General features: G+C 42.4%; 1 protein-coding gene and 1 long non-coding RNA gene across 4 annotated transcripts in view; one reads left to right on the forward strand and one right to left on the reverse strand.

Moving 5' to 3' along the window:
* The window catches only part of il-1rl (interleukin-1 receptor-like protein), a 29,499-nt gene extending 10,509 nt beyond the window's left edge, over nt 1-18,990 (reverse strand). The window contains exons 1-2 of one of the 3 annotated variants that reach the window (XM_045707209.1): nt 18,733-18,990; nt 18,129-18,207 (exon numbers count right to left, since the gene is read on the reverse strand). In XM_045707209.1, coding sequence (XP_045563165.1) covers nt 18,129-18,195 — 67 coding nt within the window. In that variant the 5' untranslated portion in view covers nt 18,196-18,207; nt 18,733-18,990. Of the gene's footprint in view, nt 1-6,865; nt 7,239-18,128; nt 18,208-18,732 lie in introns of those variants that run through there. The other 2 variants (NM_001123633.1, XM_014173634.2) reach the window with 2 other exon arrangements.
* Nucleotides 7,306-11,627, forward strand: LOC106586475 (uncharacterized). The gene is made up of 3 exons (XR_001324203.2): nt 7,306-7,425; nt 10,957-11,206; nt 11,313-11,627. It is a non-coding gene; the product is annotated as an uncharacterized lncRNA (long non-coding RNA).
* Nucleotides 18,991-24,643: the final 5,653 nt, after the last annotated feature.

Here is a 24,643-nt window from a genome sequence, read left to right on the forward strand (position 1 = left end):
CAGGTAGCAGCTAGTTAGCTGCAAGATCCAGGTGTAAATGTCCAGAGCCTGCGGTAGAAATCGGGGAAAGGAGAGAGAATAGGTCCGGTATGCTCTGGTCTGAGTCGCGCTGTACAAAAACTGGCGATAGCTTTTCGAGCTAATGGATAGCTGAGGACAGCTAACCGTGGCTAGCTGAACTTCAACGTTAGCCAGTGAAAATGGCTAACCTCTTGCTAGCTTCTGTTGTGGAATTCAGATTAGGTAAATAATACTTTCTTTTTTTAAATTGGTGAGGCGGGTTGCAGGAGAGTGCTTTGAGGTTGAGTTTTTAGAATTAAAAAAAGAATATATATATATATATATATAAAAAGATAAGTGAAGAAAAAAAAATATGTAAATATATATATACACGGGACACGACAAGAGGAGGGTAGAGGACGTCTGAACTGCTACGCCATCTTGGAAGTAATATAACCCCATCTTAGAAGTAATATAACCCCCTTTCATTGAGTTGGCGACGGATGGTGCGAGTTGAAACTGTTGTACATTGTGTCTGAAGGTCAACTTGAATCTGGGTGTCAGTTGACTGAGGTGCTTTCTCCACCATCCAAACAATCCTTCGCTGCAATCTTCCATCAAGGTCTCTTGCTGCCAAATCCAGGGAGGTTGGCTACAGTGGCATGGGCCAACATTACATACGGTGGAAACAGGAACAGCAAGGTCTCTGTAGCCTTGAGATTGTTCACGCTTGGCTACAACCTCCTCAGATAATTCTCTGGTTTTCTTTCTTTTTTCCATGCTCATTGCGATACACACAGTAACACAAAACAGGAGAATGATTCCTTTTCTCTATTCAAAATGGTTGAATTAGTGAGCTCAATTCCAAAGTAAAGTGTTGTGTTTTTGCGGACTTTACAGTAGTAATAACTGTAGTGTTTTTTGCAGACATGACTGTAGTATTTGCTGAAGTGTTTTTGCGAACATGACTGTAGTAACACCTGCCGACACAGGTGTGTCACAGGCCGCCTATTAAGTTGAGTCAACAGTTCTGAGCAATGGAACGGACCAGACAACACCTTAGCAAAAATATAAACATTTGATTACAATTGTAACATCTAAACGTAAGACAGGTTCAAGGCCCATTAAAGGGACATACTATTATGAACAAATCGACCACACCTCAAACATTTCTTCAAGACAGCATGGTTACAAAATGGTTGCTCACAGAAATAAAACAGCAACGATGCCGTACAGCACACACACACACACACACACACACATTTTAGTCCCAGTAACCGCTCTGCCGAATCCACAATAATGTCCATCTTCCTGGAATTTCCCTCCACGTTATGTGTGACATTGATCACCATTGCCATAAAATTCACAAAGTCCACCTTCTTTACACTTAACATTCCTGGATCCTGCTGGAGGGAAGCCAACTCTGCAGGCTGTATTGAAGGCCTTTCCAATACCATGGAGTCCTCAAGAATACCTTTCATTCCCTCCACCCTTTTGTGGGTTTACCATGACCTTCATTTCCACATCTTGGATTCCTTCGCCTGCAGACACTCTACATGTCCGGCAGGTAGCCTAGTGGTTAGAGCGTTGGGCCAGTAATTAACTGAAAGGTTGATGGATCGAATCCCTGTGCTGACAAGGTAAAAATCTGTTGTTCTGCCACCAAGCAAAGCAGTTAACCAAATGTTCACTGGGTAGTGAAGACATGGATGTTGATTAACTACTCTAGGGTAGAGGGCAGTATTTTGATGTCCGGTGTGTCCGTAATAAACTGCCTGCTACTCAGGCTCAGAAGGTAGGATATGCATATTATTAGTAGATTTGGATAGAAAACACTGACATTTCTAAAACTGTTTGAATGATGTCAGTGAGTATAACAGAACTCATATGGCAGGAAAAAACCTGAGAAAAATCCAACCAGGAAGTGTGGAAATCTGAGGTTTGTAGTTTTTCAAGTGATTGCCTATACAGCATACAGTGACTTCGGGTTCATTTTGCACTTCCTAAGGCTTCCACTAGATGTCAACAGTCTTTAGAACCTTGTTTCATGCTTCTACTGTTACTGGGGAGAGAATAAGAGCTGACTCAACAAGTGGACTGCCTGAGGCAAATTAGTTGTTTACTGCGCAGTCACACAGGTGCGCCGTTCCTTCTTTTTCCTCTGTAATGAATACGCTATTGTCCGGTTGGAATATTATCGAATATTTATGATAAAAAGACCCTAAGGATTGATTGTAAACATTGTTTGACATGTTTCTACGAACGGTAATGGAACTTTTTGACTTTTCGTCTTGGGTTTTGCGCTCGCGCATTGTGCCTTTGGAATAGTGATCTGAACGCGCGAACAAAACGGAGGTATTTGGACATAAATATGGAGTTTATCGAACGAAATGAACATTTCTTGTGGGATTGCATTCCGACAAAGATCCGCAAAGGTAAGTGAAGATTTATAATACTATTTCTGAGTTTTGTTGACTCCAGAACTTGGCGGGTAAATGTATAGCTTGCTTTGATGGCTGAGCTCTGTACTCAGAATATTGAACAATGTGCTTTCGCCGTAAAGCTATTTTTGAAATCTGACACAGCGGTTGCATTAAGGAGAAGTGTATCTATAATTCTTTCAATAACTGTTGTAAATTTTATCAACGTTTATGATGAGTATTTTTGTAAATTGATGTGCTCATTCACCGGGGGTTTTGGAGGCAAAACATTTTCTGAACATCACACGCCAATGTAAAATGGGGTTTTTGGATATAAATATGAACTTAATCGAACAAAACATACATTTCTTGTGTAACATTGAGTCCTGGGAGTGTCATCTGATGAAGATCGTCAAAGGTTAGTGATTCATTTTAGCTGTATTTCTGGTTGTTGTGACGCCTCTCCTTGCTTGGAAAATGGCTGTGTGGTTTTTCTTGTCTCAGCGCTGCCCTAACATAATCTAATGTTATGCTTTCGCCGTAAAGTATTTTTGAAATCGGACAATGTGGTTGGATTAACGAGAAGTGTATCTTTAAAATGGGATATAATAGTTGTATGTTTGAGAAATTTGAATTATGCGATTTTTGTTGTTTTGAATTTGCCGCCCTGCTATTTGCTGTTGAATAGTGTGTCCCGCGGGTGGGACGCTAGCGTCCCACATACCCCAGAGAGTTTAAGGCAGCCCCCCGCACCTCTCTGACTCAGAGGGGTTGGTTTAAATGTGGAAGACACATTTCAGTTGAAGACATTCAGTTGTACAACTGACTAGGTATCCCCCTTTCCATTGTATACATTTCCTGCATGTTCTCCCCTAGAACTTGGGTCCTAGCCTGTGACACAATATTGTTCAGATACAAGATTGTGGGGATGCCCATCTACTGTGGGACTCCAGTTAAAGTGCAGGCGGTGGCAGAGATGCAGTTAAGTTTAAGAGCCTTTACAGATTCAGATAATGGAGATGATACATGGCAGGGAATGATGGAAAGTTGTTGACATTAGACTTATTGAGAATTGGTTGGCTTTGTATGGAGTATGGATTATCTAAAAAGGAGACAGAGAGGTGCAAATAATAAATGGCAATAACAGCTAAGAAAATACATAATTAACTTGTCTGTTAATAATGACAATAATCAATGCATATAAATGGGTAAAGGTAAAGCTATGCATAAATATAGCAGGAGTTAACAATAAATGGCCAGAAAGGGGGTGCAATAGCATGCGGCATGGTAGGCCGAAGCTATAGCAGGCTAATGTATCAATGGCTACATAGCATAACATGGCAAGCAAACAAACAATATAAAGCTAACAAAACTACTTTGACCCTATCTGCTCCTGCACCATGCCAACAACCTGGGAGGACAGGCCACCACCACACAACACAAACTAACTCTTCTGAAGTCAAATCTTGTATACCCAAATACTTCCCTGCAGCTGCCACCACAACATCTATTTTCTGAGACTTACATTCCATTTCTGCGGTACAGTAGATAGTCATTACTAATAAAACCCTAAGAAGCATATATCACTTGTTGGCTTATCCCTCAGTGCTGGCACAGATCTACTACTAACAGGGATCCTCTCAGGATCCCTCACCTTTGACCCATCCTCCTCTACTTTCTTCACTGCCTCAGCATACGACACCTCCTGCACTACTCTGACTCTAGCCTCCTCAGCCTACCACTCTCGCACCTGACACTTCCAATCCACAGCAACATGGGCATCCTTACAGTTGACACACAATTGTATCCACCGAAACTACACAATCTCATACCCTCCTGCACACTTCCCATCTTGGAATCTCCCTCCTACAAACTGCTGCGACATGACCATAAGCGTTGCACCGGAAACAGTGCAGTGGATTCGTCACAAAAGCTCTAAAAGGATAACTGATATATCCTAACATGACTTTGTCAGGTAAAGACTCTGTCTCACAAACACCAGGAATCTTCAACTTCAATTGCTCCACCTCCACACTTAACGATACCCCAGAAATGACTAATTTTAATGGCGCCCTGTTCCTAAGAGCAAAGCAAGAAATAGATCTTGACTCAAGTTACGTGAAACGGAGCGCCCGCATTCTCAAGTCCAGTATAGGTTACCTTCACTGATTCACTTTCACCCAACTCCTTTCCCACCCACCTTGAAACCACAAATGGATCCATCGAAAGGCAAAGATCCATATCTAGGAAAACCAAAGTTCCAAAGGCTGGGCCTAATATAGTGTATAAGAGGTCATACAAGAAGTTTTGTAGTGATTCATATGTTGATTATGGATCATGTTGTCAGGCATGGTTTGTCTGACAGATGTTATTTCTATGTAAAATATTCTGTAACAAGTGTTGTTTTTGTGCTCAATGGTGGATCTATTCATAATGATTTATGAAATAACATTTGCTGGTCTGTGGTGTGTAATGAGGAGCAACCAGACACTGCACTTGACGCATTTATGAAACCACTTATTCCAGTTACTAATAAGCATGCACCCATTAAGAAAATGACTGTAAAAATTGTTCAATCCCCTGGATGATTGAGGAATTGAAAAATTGTATGGTTGAGAGGGATGAGGCAAAAGGTATGGCAATTAAGTCTGGCAGCCCAACTGATTGGCAAACGTACTGTAAATTAAGAAATCATGTGACTAAACTAAATAAAAATAAACTACACTATGAAACAAAGAAATTATATAAAGGATGATAGTAAAAAGCTTTGGGGCACCTTAAATTAATTTTTTGGGGGGAAAAGCCAACTTGGCTCCTTCATTCATTGAATCAGATGGCTCATTCATCAAAGCCCACAGATATTGCAAACTACTTTAATGACTTTTTCAAAGATAGGGATGACATGCCAGCAACAAATGCTGACACTACACATCCAAGTATATCGGACCATATTATCAAAGACAAGAATTGTACTTTTGAATTCCGTAAAGTCAGTGTGGAAGAGGTGAAAAAATGATTGTTGTCTATCAACAATGACAAGCCACCGGGGTCTGACAATCTGTATGTAAAACTACTGAGGATAATAGCAGACAATATTGCCACATCTTCAATTGAAGCCTACTAGAGAGCGTGTGCCCTCAGGCCTATGCTAACATATTTTGTGAACAAAAGTAGTTTAAAAGTCACACAATGTATAAACCTATTACAACTGGAGCAGGCCAACCCCGCTGTTCCAAACCCAGCACTGACACACCTGATTAAATGAATCAAACCTAAATAGTTAATCAAGTGTGCTATCGCTGCACTGGAACAGAACTCTGCTACACCGGTGTTCGGTGCTACACTAAGCTGTACTGTTGGAGGTACTCGAGGACCGGCGTTGGGAACCACTGGCCTAGAGTATATTGGCATTAGCCTTACTGGCATTTGCAATGCACTCCTTGACAATGTGCATCCGAAGCAAAGAATAGCTTTACTCACACATTGTTTACATATTGTTCAGCTATATGTTCTCAATTTAAAAACGATACCAGTAGACAATGTATATGAGGCTAATCATTATACTGGATTTTGCACATGCCTTGTGCTGACATGAAAATGTTCACTGCAAATTCACCCTTTGTAATCTAGGTTGTGAAATGTCTGGAAGCAGGAGATGATGGGACCCTTAGCTTAAAACATACACACAACTACTGCTACCAAGTTAAATGCCAGATACTTTTCTCCCAGAAGGTCTGAGTGGCACCTGGAGGTGCCACTGTGATAATGAATATGGTTTGCCTAAGACTACAACAACAATTACATTGTCTATGCTAAAATGTTTGAATTGTAAAAGAAAGAAAATAGTTAGGCTGTAAGAAATAATTTTTATTCAATGGGGCTAGGCAAAGTAGAGATGACATAACGCTCTTCATTTCCCCCATATAACAATATAGCCTACTGTACTTTTCAAGTACAGTATGTTTGCAATATAAACAAGTATTTTACACGTTTCAAATGACATTTTATATATTCATATAGTTTAAGGGGGCACTTTTGTCATGATGACAAGGTGAAGGTGCGCTCTACTCAAATGGCACAACAGAATCATTCAGATTGGCAAAACATAGCATTTAAAAAAAAAAAATGTCACCTTTATTTAACTAGGCAAGTCAGTTAATAACACATTCTTATTTACAATGACGCCTTAGGAACAGTGGGTTAACTGCCTTGTTCAGGGGAAGAGCGACAGATTTTGACCTTTTTATTGACAACTGTCTTGTCTAACTGAGGGATGTCATGTTATAAATAGCTTCCCCAAAACTTGAAACTTACGCAACATGCTAATAACTAGACTTACAAGCCATCTAGCTAGCTAATTTTGGCTAAATTACTGTAGTGTTGTTGTTAACACCTGGTTAGCATAACTGCTAAACTAAACTCGAAATCGATCAGACTTGACTTACCAGTGACAGCAGTCTGGGTTCAGGTCTTGACAGGCAAAAAGGTTTCTTCGCTTTTCTGACAATTTTTGAGTCTTATCTCATTGGTTTTACCAATGGTGTTTCATGATTGTGGGGAATCTGTAAACATATTTTTCCCGTTGTCTTTCTTGCCTTGTTAGAGCAGCAAAATACTCCAGAGAAAATGACTGTAGTGATGTATCAACTACTTTTAGGCACTGTTATCATGCATTTTGGGGCACAATTTTTCAGCCTGCATATTTCAGCCTGCTCAAACCATGTGATAAGTGTTAGCTAATTTAAAACCGACCACCTCTTCGACACACCTCTGAAATAAAGGGCTCTGTAGTCTGATTACCCACGCCAAATGGCAAAAACTAGCTCACGTTTAAAAAAATACTTTAAATAGAGTTAATGCATTCTAGCACCTCCCACATTCCATTCCACTTCCTACCAGGGGTTTAATTTCCGTTTGACTTCCGGCCCGCCGCGATGCTTCGTTAACTCTGGGGAGGGAGGAGATGTCGCTAAATATGGTTTAAATTTGTTACAGCAAGGCGTTGGTGAGAAGATTTGAGTAAAAATGCTGTGAAAACACTTGTTTTACCACTACTAAGCTGGTTAACTAGCTACCATTAGCCTGTAACGAATAGTTGTTACGTTGTGTAACAGAGCAATAGGTCTATGTACTTGTCATTTGGTTGAGACTAACATTAATTTAGAAAATAATTGTTTGTGCTGTGTATATTTGTTGTGTAGTTGGTTGGCTTTCCTAGTTAGCGAGCTGAGATCTCTTTGTTCAAGTAGGCTAGCTAATGTTTTGAGTATAACAGGCTAGCTCCCTGTAGAATTTAGACAAGACTGCAGGGAAGATCAGATTTGCAGCTGCTTCTATCTTGCTGTTGCAGTGCCCTGACGAGGTGAGCGCAAACTGCTTCAGAGATATAGGTCCGTTTTCTCAGCTAGATTTCAATGTTGAACTAATGTAAAGATAAACAATGTATTGGCTTGCTAAATGAGCTTATTTTTTTTATCAAAATGTGCATCTGATAAAGCTAGCTAGTTGTTGTTTTACTGCAGGTATTCCCAAACTGAGGTACACTCGCAATGCCGTCGGGGGTACGCCAAATAAATATGTGATTCACATTTTTTTTCACATTTTCAAACAGTCCATTTATCTTTTCCAACAGGTTATACATTTGGGTGAGGTTTGTTTATCGCCTGAATAGTCTCGTTTCACTGCCAAAAATAAAATTTAACCATCTAGTGTTCGAAATAACAACACAATGACAAATACAGGTAGCCTAGTCAAATAATTAACATCCAATCACATTAACCGTTACTCTCTCGCGGGGATTCCACTAACGGTCCGTATGTAGCCAAACATAGCTTCTGCTCTTTCTGTTTGCTCGAAAATTGATAATTGGTCAAAAAAGGCCTGCATCCATAGAGATACATACCAGCTCTACTGGTAGTACTGCTACTAGCAGCAGTACTACACCTGCACCAGTCGACGACAAGTTGTTCTGCTTCCACGAGCACAACCAATGCTAGCATCAGTAATTCTACATTTGTTGTTAGTCCAGCTAGCATGGACACTGAAAGTTGTGAATCTGATGTAGCCGAAGAGCTACTACCCCCTTACCCGGGAAAGCACCGAACAGACAGGGACGTTGGACCATCGAAGAGGTGCAAATATGATGAGAACTACATTGATTTTGGGTTCACTTATATTGGGAGGAGTGCCTTTCCTCAGCCACAGAGCATTAGATGTGTAAAAGTACCATCTAACAACTCGATGAAACCTTCACTCTTGCGCAGACATTTGGAAACCAAACATGCCAATTTGAAAAAAAAGCTACAGGAGTTTCTTGAATGAAAATTAAGATGACTTTCGAGTAGTAAGACATGTATAAAAGAAACAGATACCATTAATAAGAAGGGGCTAGAATAGTCTTATATGGTGAGCTACCAAGTGGCTAGGACAGGCAAGCCCCATACTATTGTGGAGGACTTAATTCTTCCTGCTGCCGCGGATATGGCTGGGACAATGCTGGGGGAAAAGGTAAAAAAAACTATACAGACAATGCCTTCATCAAACAACACTGTTTCACGACGCATCAGTGACATGCCAGGAGATGTTTTGAAACAATTACTGCTTCGCATACAAGCCAGTGAATTCTATGCGTTACAGCTGGATGAGTCAATAGACGTGGCGGTCCTGGCACAGCTCCTGGTATATGTCCGTTATGTTTATGGGGGGGTCAATTGAGGAAGACATCCTCTTCTGCAAACCACTGGAAACCAGGACAACAGGAGAGGATATTTTTAAAGTACTGGACAGCTTTGTGACATCAAATGGACTTTGGGGGTCAAGATGTGTTGGTATCTGTAGTGATGGCGCAAAAGCCATGACAGGGAGACATAGTGGAGTGGTAACGCGCATGCAAGCAGTTGCTCCCGACGCCACTTGGGTGCACTGCAGCATCCACCGAGAGGCTCTTGCTGCCAAAGGAATGCCTGACAGCTTGAAAGACGTTTTGGACACTACAGCGAAAATGGTTAACTTTGTTAAAGCAAGGCCCTGAACTTTCATGTATTTTCTGCACTATGCAATGATATGGGCAGCGACCATGTTACGCTTTTACAACATACTGTGTGCTGGTTATCAAGGGGCAAAGTATTGACCATTTTTTTTAAACAAGCTTAAAATTGTCTTTACTGACCATCATTTTCACTTGTCTGACTGCTTGCATGATGATGACTTTCTCACACGACTGGCCTATCTGGGTTATGTTTTTTCTCGCCTGAATGATCTGAATCTAGGATTACAGGGACTCTCCGCAACTATATTCAATGTGCGGGACAGAATTGAGGCTATGATTAATAAGTTGGAGCTCTTCTCTGTCTACATTAACAAGGACAACACACAGGTCTTTCCATCATTGTATGATTTTTTTGTGTGCAAATGAACTCAAGCTTACGGACAATGTCAAATGTGATATAGCGAACCACCTGAATCAGTTGGGTGCGCAATAAAGCAGGTACTTTCCTGAAACGGATGACACAAACAACTGGATTCGTTATCCCTTTCATGCCCTGCTTCCAGTCCACTTACTGATATCTGAACAAGAGAACCTCATTGAAATCGCTACAAGCATTTCTGTGAAAATTTAATTTCATCAGAAGACACTGCCAGATTTCTGGATTGGGCTGTGCTCAGAGTATCCTGACTTGGAGGTTTACGTGGTTGCAAAGACACTGATGCCCTTTGCAACCAAGTACCTAGCATGAAAACTAAATACAGGCACAGGCTGTGTGTGGAAAATTATTTAAGACTGCGACTCTCCAATACAACCCAACATTGCAGAGTTATGTGCATCCTTTCAAGCACACTCTTCTCATTAACCTGTGGTGAGTTATTCACAATTTTTGATGAACAAATGAAGTTTTATATGTAAGAAGACTAAATAAAGAGCAAAATTATGGATTATTATTTGTGCCCTGGTCCTATAAGAGCTCTTTGTCACTTCCCATGTGCCGGGTTGTGACAAACTCATGCTCATTCTTATGTTTAATAAATGTATCGTATAGTGTGTGTTTGTGGCAGGCTTACAATAATGGCAAAAACCAACATTTGAGAGTCTGCTGACCCTGGTGCTAGAGGGGGTACACAGATGGAGGTTGAATGTTGGAAGGGGTACGGGGTACGGGATTAGAAAAAGTTTGGGAACCACTGTTCTAACGCAGTGTCCGTGAAATGTTACAGCCACAACAAAATAATCAAGTAGTCAAGCATCTGCAGACCAGCGAGGAGGAGGAAAGCCTATAGAACAATAACAACTAGCAAGTTTTATCAGACAGTTTCAGGAAATGCAGGAATAGAGCACGCTAGGTAGTAGTAGTAAAATTATTATTTGAAACCACCACATGTGCATAATCTGTATCTGTATTATATTCCATATGTTTTAATATATTTATACTGTTTTGCTATCTGTCTCATGTTGTACAGATCATCAGCATGAAGTTTGAATTATATTGAATTGTCAAGTGAAATAAAGTCTAATTTAAATAACTTTGTGCCTCTCTTTCAGATCTGCCAAGCACACCTCTGCCTCTGACAGCTTCTCCCCATGCTGACCACCAATAGACAATGCCCACCATGAAAGCTGCCGTTGATGGGCTCCTGGCCAAGCACCACATGGAGAAAGACATCCTGAAGGGGGTGGATGGGACATACAGCTCTGCTACAGCTAAACGAATTTGCTAATGTTTTATTGCACCATATAGTATTGTTTTTTTCTCCATACAATATCTAGGCTAACTGTGCCTCAAAGTTGTTGGGTAAGCTCCTTCCTCATTGGCCATGTCAGTTGAACAGTGCCACAGTGTTTCCCAACCCCTCTGTTTGTCATAGCTACATTCTTCTTCTTCTTCTTCTCTACCACAGATTCCCACAAGGTCTCAGACTCCAGGATGGGTAAATGCTTACAACAAAGAAACAGATGAAGACCTAGAGTTGTCGATTTCCATTGTTACTTGTAATGTTAAAAAGGGAAGAAAAAGACAATCCTATTTTTCTAAATTAGCTAACTAGACTACTACACACAACCACTAGAATAGTTATGTTTTATGTTATTGAGTAGGCCTATATCATCATTTCATCTAATGAATCAAATTATTAATCTAACAGAAATCCTCGTCATTTTGTAAAATGTAAGGGCTTTTTACATGTTGCAATAAAGTTGACTAAAGGAGAAGCTCATCTTTGTTTTTAGGTATTTTCACTTGGTAATGAGTAGTAAGTAATTATATAGAAATTGCTCATCGGTAACTTTAAAGTTACTTAACTCTATATAGCTAAATCCTGTGTTACAACTAGCAACGACGTTGTACTTATGCAGATATTACAGATATGTACTCTGTGATGTATTACTGTGTTTATTTTCTCACTTGAATTGCACTTTCAGAAGCTAAGGATTAGATTGTCAGGATGGGTAACATACTTTAAGTACACAATACTTAAAATGAAGTACCCCCAGTGTGGAGTGCAATAGAGATTGCGTCATCTGTGGATCTGTTGGGGCGGTATGCAAATTGGAGTGGGTCAATGGTTTCTGGGATGATGGTGTTGATGTGAGCTATGACCAGCCTTTCAAAGCACTTAATGGCTACAGATGTGATTTCTACGGGTCGGTAGTCATTTAGGCAGGTTACCTTGGTGTTCTTGGGCACAGGGACTATGGTTGTCTGCTTGAAACATGTAGGTATTACAGACTCGGTCAGGGACAGGTTGAAAATGTCAGTGAAGACACTTGCCAGTTGGCCAGTGCATGCTCAGAGTACACATCCTGGAATCTGTCTGGCCCTGCGGCCTTGTGAATATTGTCTCACTTCGGCTACAGAGGGCGTGATCACACAGTCGTCCGGAACAGGTGGTGCTCTCATGCGTGCTTCAGGGTTGCTTGCCTCGAAGCGCGTATAGAAGTAATTTAGCTCGTCTGGTAGGCTCGTGTCACTGGGTAGCTCGCGGATGGGCTTCCCTTTGTAGTCCGTAATAGTTTGCAAGCCCTGCCACATCCGATGAGCGTCAGAGCCGGTGTAGTAGGGTTCAATCTTAGTCCTGTATTGACACTTTGCCTGTTTTATTTCGTCGGAGGGCATAGCGGGATTTCTTATAAGCGTCCGAGTTAAAGTCCCGCTTCTTGAAAGAGGCAGCTCTACCCTTTAGCTCCATGCGTATGTTGCTTGTAATCCATGGCTTCTGGTTGGGTATGTACGTACAGTCACTGTGGGGGGGACGTCATTGATGCACTTATTGATGAAGCCGGTGACTGATGTGGTATACTCCTTAATGCCATCAGATGAATCCCAAAACATATTCCAGTCTGTGCTAGCAAAACAGTCCTGTAGCTTAGCATCTGCGGCATCGGACCACTTCTGTATTGGGCGAGTCACTGGTACATCCTGCTTTAGTTTTTGCTTGTAAGCAGAAATCAGGAGGATAGAATTATAGTCAGATTTGCTAAATGTAGGGTGAGAGAGCTTTGTATGTGTCTCTGTGTGTGGAGTAAAGGTGGTCTAGAGTTTTTAATCCTCTGGTTGCACATGTGACATGCTGGTAGAAACGAGGTAAAACGGATTTAAGTTTGATTGCATTAAAGTTCCCGGCCACTAGGAGAGCCGCCTCTGAATGAGCATTTTCTTGTTTGCTTATGGCCTTATACAGTTTTTTGAGTGTGGTCTTAGTGCCAGCATTGGTATGTGGTGGTAAATAGACAGCTACAAAAAATATAGATGAAAACTCTTGGTAAATGGTGTGGTCTACATGAGATACTCTATCTCAGGCAAGCAAAACCTTGAGACTTCCTTAATATTAGATTTCGCGCACCAGCTGTTATTGACAAATAGACACAGACAACCACCCCTCGTCTTACCGAAGGCAGCTGTTCTGTCTTGCCGATGGACGGAAAACCCAGCCAACTGTATATTATCCATGACACCCACTTGAGGATGACACCCATATGGTAGACCACAGTCAATGAGGTTGACCTATATCTTATCTGTTTTTGTCAACTCAACCATGTTAACACCACCGGTGTGATTACTACCTCTGAGGGTTTGGAGCTTGAGGTAGTCACCTCATACAAGTACTTGGGAGTATGGCTAGATGGTACACTGTCCTCCTCTCAGCACATATCAAATCTACAGGCTAAGTTTAAATCTAGAATTGAGCTGTGTTCGAATACCCATACTAACAGCACTATTGACGTGAATTGAGTATATAGTATGCTTATTGGTCATAGTATGGATATAATTAATATGTCAAAAGTTCCTGGATGACAAACTAAATTTGGCAAAATGAGAAATATACATGCAGTGGACACTATTTCTATGCTTTTAGGGCCCATAATACAATTCTTCAGAAAATGGGCGTGGATTCATTACTTTTCAGTTTTGAAGAAAATGGCGGAAAAATATGCAGCCGAAGTCTGACGAGAGCGGATACAAATTCATTGCTTTAACTAATTATGACAAATGCAAAAAAATGTAATGCCTTTTCAAATAAGTTACACGTTATGTTGGCTGACAATTTGTTACAGTAGCTACGCTATCCTTACGAACAGCATAGCATTACGGCAGTATGTACCAGTATGTTAGCTAGTTATCTAACGTTAGTTGGCTACTAATACATCGAACTTGCCAGGCAGTATATTAACTATCTGCTATCTAACTAATTACCCAACGTTTATTGAGTTGATTATTTACATAATTCTTAGCTAAGTGGTATAGTCGTGCGATTCAATGGCTATCATTCCGAATTCAGAGCACTCTTACACAGGATAACTGAAGAATTTACGAACGCTCATGGCCAGTGTCAGTAAACATCGGCAAAAAAAAAGTGTAATTAAATTGTTGCCAGCAGCACAGTTACAGTCACCAACAGTCTGGATAACATGAAAACAGCCTAACCAGCTCTGCTAGGGAGAGTAAAATGGTCAGAGTGAGGTGTTCTCTCATTTTTGTCTGGAAGTAGCTAGCCAACATTAGCCAGTTAGCTTGGGTTCTTGACTGCTGTTGAACGCTTGGATCAACCCTACTCCTCGGCCAGAGCGTCCAGTGTGCGCTCTGCACGCTCTGAGAGCAAAACGCTCTGAATTTACAAATGGACAATCTGACAACACCCAGAGCGCACTCTGGCACTCCAGATTGAATTTGAAGCCCTCATCCTCCACATACAAAACCCGTTCTGCCAGTCACATTCTGTTCAAGTTCCCCAAAGCACACACATCCCTAGTTCGCTGCGGGTAGAGACTGGAACGAGCTGCAAAAAAACACTCAAACTGGACAGTTTTATCTCCATCGCTTCATTGAAAGACTCAATCATGGACACTTACTGACAGTTGTGGCTGCTTCGCGTGATGTATTGTTGTCTCTACCTTCTTGCCTTTGTGCTGTTGTCTGTACCCAATAATGTTTACTACCTTCTTGCCTTTGTGCTGTTGTCTGTACCCAATAATGTTTATACCATGTTTTGTGCTGCTACCATTTTGTGCTGCTGCCATGTTGTGTTGCTCGCATGTTGTTGTCATGTGGTGTTGCTACCAATGCTGTGTTGTCATGTTTTTATGCTATGCTATGTTGTCGTCTTAGGTCTCTCTTTATGTTGTGTTGTCTCTCTTGTCGTGATGTATGTTTTGTCCTATATTTTTTTATTTTTAATCCCAGGCCCCCATCCCCACAGGAGGCCCTTTGCCTTTTGGTAGGCCGTCATTGTAAATAAGAATTTGTTCTAACAGACTTGCCTAGTTAAATAAAGGTTAAATAAAACATCTCAGTGAAAGAGCTATTTCAGAAAGCTATCTAGTGGACGTAACCGATCTAAGAATAACTTTTGGTGTACCCTGGTTAATGTATGTTATTAAATAAACATGGAAACATAATCCTCTAAGGTTTAAACTTAGCTTGTTCTTTCTATCTGCCTCTGTACCGTTTCCCTTTAATGGGTCGAGAAGCCATCGTTTAGATTTCTGCTAAGGTGTTGTATTGTCCGTTGCATTGCTCAGGACTGTTGACCCAACTCAATAGGCTGCCTGTCACAAACCCGTGTGTCTCGTTCTGGTTGAGGTGTTCCCCTCATTAAACAGTAACTGGCGTAGTCTGGTAGTTGTGCCATTTTAGCTAACCAAATTCGAAATGTTAGCTATTCAAAGCAGATCCAACAATAATATCTAGGAGCTAGAAATCCAGGTCTTAAAATCAAAGGTGTCATTGTATGCCGATTCATGTTGTTTTCTTTTAAATCCACAATTTGGATCCCTCCACAGCCTCATAGAGGATGTAAATACTTTTTCTAACCTCTCTGGATTACAACCAAAGTGTACAATATTACGTATTGGATCACTAAAAAATACACCTTTTACATTACCGTGTAGTTCACCAATAAAATGGTCTGACGGTGAAGTGGACATACTCACTATTCATATCACGAAATAAATAAATGATCTCACTAAAATACGTTTTAATAGAAGGTTAGCAAAAATAGATAAGATCTTACTATCATGGAAAGGAAAAATCACTCCGATGAACTCTTTACTCATATCCCAGTTGACTTATTTGCGACTTGTTTTTTAAATTATATGAGCAAAAAAATATTCAATTTTATTTTGAACGGCAAGTCAGAGAAAATTAACAGGGCCTATTTATATAATTGTCACGCCCTGACCTTAGAGATCCTTTTCATTCTCTATTTTGGTTAGGTCGGGGTGTGACATCTAGATGTTGTATTTCTATGTTGGCCTGATATGGTTCTCAATCAAGAGGCAGCTCTCTATCGTTGTCTCTGATTGGGGATCATATTTAGGCAGCATTTTCCCACCTGTTGTTTGTGGGATCTTATTTTGAGTTAGTGCATGTTGCACCGCTGTCATCACGGTTTGTTGTTTGTTTATAGTTTATTGGTTGTCTGGCTAAGTTTCACATAATAATAAAGATGTGGAACGACACTCATGCTGCGCCTTGGTCCATTCATTCAGATGAGCCTGACAGAAGATCCCAACACCAAAGGACCAAGCAGCGTGCCCAGGAGGAGCAGGGATCCTGGGCCCGGGTGAAAAGGGAGTGGAGGACATCCTGGACCTGGGAGGAAGTAATGGCAGGGGACAGGACCCTGCCGTGGAAGCAGGCGGAGGCAGCGAGAGAGGAACGGAGACGAGACCAGGAATCAAGGAGACGACGGAAACCCGAGAGGCAGCCTTCATTTTGGGGGGGGGGGGCACACGGGGTGGCGAGCGGAGCAAAGGTGGGAACAAGAACCAACTCCCTGTAATTACGATGAGGAGTTGGTCACGGTTCAGATACCATGCTTTGCGGAGATACGCACCGTGCTTCCAGTGCGCACCCTTAGCCCAGTGCGTTCTGTGCCTGCTTTCAGGAGTTGCCGTGCTAGGGTGAGCATCTGTCCAGGACGGATTGTTCCAGCTCAGCGGTCCTGGTCTCCAGTGCGTCTCCTCGGCCCAGGATATCCTGCGCCAGCTCTACGCACAGTATCCCCAGTTCGCCAGCACAACCCAGTGCGGCCTGTGCCAGCTCCCCACACTTGCTGTGCTACAGGGGGTATTCAGCCAGAACGCATTGTGCCAGCTCTACGCTCCAGACCTCCAGTCCGCCTCCACGGCCCAGTGTATCCTGCGCCGGCTCTACGCACTATGCCTCCAGTGCGCCTTCACAGCCCAGTGAGTCCTGTGCCAGCTCTCCACACTTATTGAGCTAAAGTGGGTATCCAGCCAGGACGTGTTGTGCCAGCTCCACGCACCTGGCCTCCAGTGCGTCTCTCCAGCTCGGTGCGTCCTGTGCCAGTTCCATGCACTCAGCCTCCAGCGACGGAGCTTCAGGCGACGACCCGCGGTCCGGTTCCTCCGGCGACGATCCACGGTCCGGAGCTTCCGGCGACGATCCCCGAAATAGAGTTGCCACCGAGGATGGCGGATCCGCGAGCAGAGCGGGGTCTACATCCCGCACCGGAGCCGCCACGAGGCTAGATGCCCACCCTCCCCTATAGAGTCAGCGCGCACCACCGCTAACTAACTAGCCATTTCACATCGGTTACACTCACCCCCCTTTTGACCTCCTCATTTTCCACAGCAACTAATGATCCGTCCCTCTCTTCGCCCCAACCTGGGCTCGAACCAGGGACCCTTGCACACATCAACAACTGACACCCCACGAAGCATCGTTACCCATCGCGCCACAAAAGCCGCGGCCCTTGCAACGCAAGGGGAAACCCTACTTCAAGTCTCAGAGCGAGTGACGTCACTGATTGAAACGCTATCAGCGCGCACCACCGCTAACTAACTAGCCATTTCACATCAGTTACATATAGTATCCTACAGTATACTACAAAATGATAAATTAAGTACTACACATGATTGAGGGATAGTATAGTGTGTAGTATAGTATTCTACAGTATACCACAAGTCTATAGTAAGCACTAAACGGTCAAGGGATACTAGTGTGTATAGGTTTCTACACTGTACTACAGTTTACTATAGATTACTACAGAATTCTATAGTAAACTAGTATTATTTTTATAGGGGATTGTTATTCAAAACAGCTGTTTTGCTGTTTTTTTGTTTCATGTAAATGCACCTGTTATTCAAACCGAATGACACAAGTAATTCTGTTGAGTGGCTGCTGAGCTCTGCTGTTCAGATCTACCCATTTTAGCCTATACTATTTCCCTGTAATCGCTTTTACCCTGACTTACCTTGGCCATGGGAGACGTGGAGCAACAGAGTCATACTGAGAAAGCGAATGTAGAACTCCCCCAACATGATGTGTCGAATCTGAGACAGAGAAATAGACCTAGCATCACATTTAACGACTTTAAAATGAATCTCTTAAACTCTGTGAAATAGCCTATTGGCGGTCGTTCGCAAACACAAAGCGAAAACACCGCTGGCTCTTGAGAAATATCCTGCTTTTAAACCAACTCCTCGATGATTTCCCAGCTGTATAGGGAAATGAAACAGATTATGGCGCCTCAAGACAAAGTGCGTTTAAAACACGCCAATGAAAACCCAAGGAATATCCAGCCCCAGTCAGCACTGAACTGAACCCACATTTCAATTAGGGGGATTTGTAAACCTACTGTTATTTTGCACAAAAAAAATTGCTTTCATTAGTCTACACACATTGTTCCATCAGAGCGCTACTCTCTCAGTGCGCCTCTGCATTTTTAGTATGTCAGTGAGTCTTTATAACTAACCACACTGGACACATGTATCTATGTTGTAATTTAGACACCATAATTAAGTTAATACATTCTAAATTAAATAATAATTGTTTGTACATTTGGCAGTCAAACTTACCTTAGCAATGTAGTTTGATGCTTTGTGCTTTATTTGGCGTCAGTGGAATAAACACCGTCTCCTCATTTGGTCTATAAGAGTTATGGTTTAGCGGAAATCCCCTTCCCGAAACTTTGAACCTGTATGACTAACGTTAGCCTACTTTAAGTCTCGGGGAGCGCATCGTATGTCTGGTTGCACTACAAGCCGCCCACTCAGCTAGATGCAGGTAGACTATTCTACTTTCTGCTTCCACCACTCATTTTGTGAGGTTAGTATTGTAGGACTATCTAAACTCAACCTGGTGTCACAGTATTTCGTATTATTCTGTACTTACAGTTGAAGTCGAAAGTTTACATACACCTTAGCCAAATACATTTAAACATTTAATCCTAGTAAACATTCCCTGTCTTAGGTCAGTTAGGATCACCACTTCATTTTAAGAATGTGAAATGTCAGAATAATAGCAGAGAAAAGTATTTATTTCAGATTGTATTTCTTTCATCACATTCCCAGTGGGTCAGAAGTTTACATACACTGAATTAGTATTTGGTAGCATTGGTGTTACAGATACAGGTAGTGTGTATCCTGTATTTGTATTTCTTTTCTCTCCTTCTCCCCTCACAGGTGACAATCATCATTCCCCCAATCAGTCCCCAATCAGAAGACACCTGCTCCCCTTCCCTCACCCAATCACAGCCCCTTTCCCTGTTGTTTTCTCCCCAGATCGATCTTTGTTCTCTCTCTCTCTCTCTCTCTCTCTCTCTCTCTCTCTCTCTCTGTGTTTTTTTTCTCTCTGTCTGTATTTCTCTCTTTCTCTCTCTCTGTATTTTTCTCTCTGTATTTCTCTCTTTCTCTCTCTCTCTCTGTATTTCTCTCTCTCTCTCTGTATTTCTCTCTGTATTTCTCTCTCTCTCTCTGTATTTCTCTCTCTCTCTCTGTATTTCTCTCTCTCTCTCTGTATTTCTCTCTGTATTTCTCTCTCTCTCTCTCTCTCTCTCTCTCTCTCTCTCTCTCTCTCTCTCTTCTGTATTTCTCTCTGTATTTCTCTCTCTCTCTCTCTCTCTCTCTGTGTATTGATCTCTGTGTATTGATCTCTGTGTATTGATCTCTGTGTATTGATCTCTTTTGTTTTTGCAACTACATGTCACATTTGTCCGGTAATCCTGTGAGTGTTGTTTGACTGTTTGTTTGTTTGGTGGGAAAAGGGGGTACCAAGACAAGTCGCCCATGGGCATACATTACCCGTAGGAATACTGTGTCTAAGTAGCCTAGTTAGAACTGGGCGGACCACCCTATGTATTTTTGGTTAGTTAGCTAGCTGTTGTGGAAATAGGCTAGTCAATTCAATTCAATTCAATTCACTTTATTGGCATGACGTAACAATATACATATTGCCAAAGCTTATTTTGGATATTTACAATATAAAAAATAAAAATGAGAATCAAATATTGTCAACGGGACAACATTAACAACAATAACCAAGGGTCAAAATAACCATATATTCAACAATAACAATAATCATACAGTAGAGGACATGTGCAGGTTTATTGGTCTGTCAGACACTGTCCCTCAACTTATGGCAGGCAGCAATGTAGTGCGCTGCCAACACACAGCTCTCTGCGTCCTCCCCCAACAGGACAGGTAGCCTATCCTCATCAGAGAGGTCTTTGAAACCTTGAATAAGGGTTTCAAATTTGGGGAAATTACACTCTCTAATTGTTTTATATTTTTGACATTTTGTCAGGAAATGCAGCTCCGTCTCAGGTTCTGCTGTGGTGCAGTGGTTGCACAGCCTTTCCTCTACAGGGAGCCAGGTTTTCCTGTGTCTACCCTTCTCAATGGCAAGGCTGTGCTCACTGAGCCTGTACTTTGTCAAGGTTTTTCTAAGGTTTTGATCAGTAACCATGGTCAAATATTTAGCCATAGTGTACTGTCGATTTAGGGCCAGATAGCACTGCATTTTGCTTTGTGCTTGTGTTTCCCAATAAGCAATGTAGTTTTGTTTTGACTGTGTTGTAATTTGGTTTATTCTGATTGATTGGATGCTCTGGTCCTGAGGCTTCAGTGTGTTAGTAGAACAGGTTTGTGAACTCAGCCCCAGGACCAGCTGGATGAGGGGACTCTTTTCTTTGCTCAGCTCTTGGCATTGCAGGGCTTGGTAATGATATGAGAGGGGGTCACTGTATTTCAGATGTTTCCAAAACTTAATTGCTCTTTTTTGAGTTTTTATTATTAGTGGATATTGGCCTAATTCTGCCCTGCATGCATTGTTTGTAGTTTTCCTCTGGACACGTAGGAGAATCTTACAGAACTCTGCATGTAGGGTTTCAATGGGGTGTTTGTCCCATTTGATGAAATCTTGTTTTGCAAGTGGACCCCACACCTCGCTGCCATAAAGTGCAATTGGTTCAATGACATATTCAATTAGTTTTAGCCAAATTTTAATAGGTATTTCAATTTGAATTTGCTTTTTAATGGCGTAGAATGCCCTGCGTGCTTTCTCTCTCAGTTCATTCACTGCCTCATTAAGGTGTCCAGTTGAGCTTATTTTTAAACCTAAGTAATTGTAGTGTGTACAGTACTCTATATATTTTGTACCAATTGAGAACTTTGGTCTAATTCCCTGAGATCTGGATCCTCTCTGGAAAATCATTATTTTAGTCTTTTTGGGGTTTAGTCTAGCTTAGGGGTGTTTTTTTGGCTTATTGTTTCTTTGCTTGGGTCCAGCTCAGCCCCTTTTCTCACACCGCTTTACCGTGTGTTTAAAATAAACCTTTTGAGTTTGACGGTAGATTTCAGTTGTCTGTGGTTTTTGGTTCTCACTGTTCTTTATCAGTATTATAATTTGCATGATTTATGTTGCATGATTTATGTCCCTTCTTTCCTTTCTCTCCAAAACTCTTGAACGCGCCGTCCTTGGCCAGCTCTCTTGCTATCTCTCTCAGAATGACCTTCTTGATCCTAATCAGTCAGGTTTCAAGACTGGGCATTCAACTGAGACTGCTCTTCTCTGTGTCACGGAGGCTCTCCGCACTGCTAAAGCTAACTCTCTCTCCTCTGCTCTCATCCTTCTAGACCTATCTGCTGCCTTTGATACCGTGAACCATCAGATCCTCCTCTCCACCCTCTCCGAGCTGGGCATCTCCGGCACCGCACACGCTTGGATTGCGTCCTACCTGACAGGTCGCTCCTACCAGGTGGCGTGGCGAGAATCTGTCTCCGCACCACGTGCTCTCACCACTGGTGTCCCCCAGGGCTCTGTTCTTGGCCCACTCCTATTCTCGCTTTACACCAAGTCACTTGGCTCTGTCATATCCTCACATGGTCTCTCATATCATTGCCATGCAGATGACACACAATTAATCTTCTCCTTTCCCCCTTCTGACAACCAGGTGGCGAATCGCATCTCTGCATGTCTGGCAGACATATCAGTGTGGATGACGGATCACCACCTCAAGCTGAACCTCGGCAAGACGGAGCTGCTCTTCCTCCCGGGGAAGGACTGCCCGTTCCATGATCTCGCCATCACGGTTGACAACTCCCTTGTGTCCTCCTCCCAGAGTGCTAAGAGCCTTGGCGTGACCCTGGACAACACCCTGTCGTTCTCCACCAACATCAAGGCGGTGACCCGATCCTGTAGGTTCATGCTCTACAACATTCGCAGAGTACGACCCTGCCTCACACAGGAAGCGGCGCAGGTCCTAATCCAGGCACTTGTCATCTCCCGTCTGGATTATTGCAACTCGCTGTTGGCTGGGCTCCCTGCCTGTGCCATTAAACCCCTACAACTCATCCAGAACGCCGCAGCCCGTCTGGTGTTCAACCTTCCCAAGTTCTCTCACGTCACCCCGCTCCTCCGCTCTCTCCACTGGCTTCCAGTCGAAGCTCGCATCCGCTACAAGACCATGGTGCTTGCCTACGGAGCTGTGAGGGGAACGGCACCTCCGTACCTTCAGGCTCTGATCAGGCCCTACACCCAAACAAGGGCACTCCGTTCATCCACCTCTGGCCTGCTCGCCTCCCTACCTCTGAGGAAGCACAGTTCCCGCTCAGCCCAGTCAAAACTGTTCGCTGCTCTGGCACCCCAATGGTGGAACAAGCTCCCTCACGACGCCAGGACAGCGGAGTCAATCACCACCTTCCGGAGACACCTGAAACCCCACCTCTTCAAGGAATACCTGGGATAGGATAAAGTAATCCTTCTAACCCCCCCCCTTAAAAGATTTAGATGCACTATTGTAAAGTGGTTGTTCCACTGTATATTATAGGGGAATGCACCAATTTGTAAGTCGCTCTGGATAAGAGCGTCTGCTAAATGACTAAAATGTAAATGTAAATGTAAAATGTTACGGGTCTCGTATCCATCTATCCTAGACTGCTGGGCCAAAGGGATTCGTAACAATTGGCTTTAAATTGTTTAACTTGGGTCAAACATTTCAGGTAGCCTTCCACAAGCTTCCCGCAATAAGTTGGGTGAATTGTGGCCCATTCCTCCTGACAGAGCTGGTGTAACTGAGTCGGATTTGTAGGCCTCCTTGCTCACACACGCTTTTTCAGTTCTGCCCACAAATTTTCTATAGGATTGAGGTCAGGGCTTTGTGATGGCCACTCCAATACCTTGACATTGTTGTCTTTAAGCCATTTTGCCACAACTTTGGAAGTATGCTTGGGGTCATTGTCCATTTGGAAGACCCATTTGCGACCAAGCTTTAACTTCCTGACTGATGTCTTGAGATGTTGCTTCAATATATCCACATAATTTTCCTTTCCTCATGATGCCATCTATTTTGTGAAGTGCACCAGTCCCTCCTGCAGCAAAGCACCCCCACAACATGATGCTGCCACCCCGTGCTTCACGGTTGGGATGATGTTCTTCGGCTTGCAAGCCTCCCCCTTTTTCCTCCAAACATAACGATGGTCATTATGGCCAAACAGTTCTATTTTTGTTTCATCAGACCAGAGGACATTTCTCCAAAAAGTACAATATTTATCCCCATGTGCAGTTACAAACCGTAGTCTGGCTTTTTTATGGCGGTTATGGAGCAGTGGCTTCTTCCTTGCTAAGCGGCCTTTCAGGTTATGTCGATATAGGACTCGTTTTACTGTGGATGTAGATACTTTTGTACCTGTTTCCTCCAGCATCTTCACAAGGTCCTTTGCTGTTGTTCTGGGATTGATTTTGTTACTTTTCGCACCTTAGTACAGTCATCTCTAGGAGAGAGAACGCATCTCCTTCCTGAGCGGTATGACGGCTGCATGGTCCCATGGTGTTTATACTTGCGTACAGTTGAACGTGGTACCTTCAGGCATTTGGAAATTGCTCTCAAGGATGAACAAGACTTGTGGAGGTCTACAATTTTTTTTCTGAGGTCTTGGCTGATTTCTTTTGATTTTCAAGCATGATGTCAAGCAAAGAGGCACTGAGTTTGAAGGTAGGCCTTGAAATACATCCACAGGTACACCTCCAATTGACTCAAATGATGCCAATTAGCATATCAGAAGCTTCTAAAGCCATGAGACCATTTTCTGGAATTTTCCAAGCTGTTTAAATTAAAGGCCAGGTCAACTTAGTGTATGTAAACTTCTGACCCACTGGAATTGTGATACAGTGAAATAATCTGTCTGTAAACAATTGTTGGAAAAATGACTTGTGTCATGCACAAAGTAGATGTCCTAACCGACTTGCCAAAACTATAGTTTGTTAACAACAAATGTGTGGAGTGGTTGAAAAACGGGTTTTAATGACTCCAACCTAAATGTATGTAAACTTCCGACTTCAACTGTAAATCTGAGATGCTCCATTTAGTATGATATGCTATATTTCATGTTACTGTATGTATTAATTTGAAGATGTCCATCATCCATTTCGCATGATATGTTACAAATTGCAATACTTCAATATGTTACAATTTTGCAAAACGTGTAATAT

This window comes from Salmo salar, chromosome ssa25 (assembly GCF_905237065.1).
Source record: "Salmo salar chromosome ssa25, Ssal_v3.1, whole genome shotgun sequence".
Lineage (NCBI taxonomy): Eukaryota > Metazoa > Chordata > Actinopteri > Salmoniformes > Salmonidae > Salmo > Salmo salar.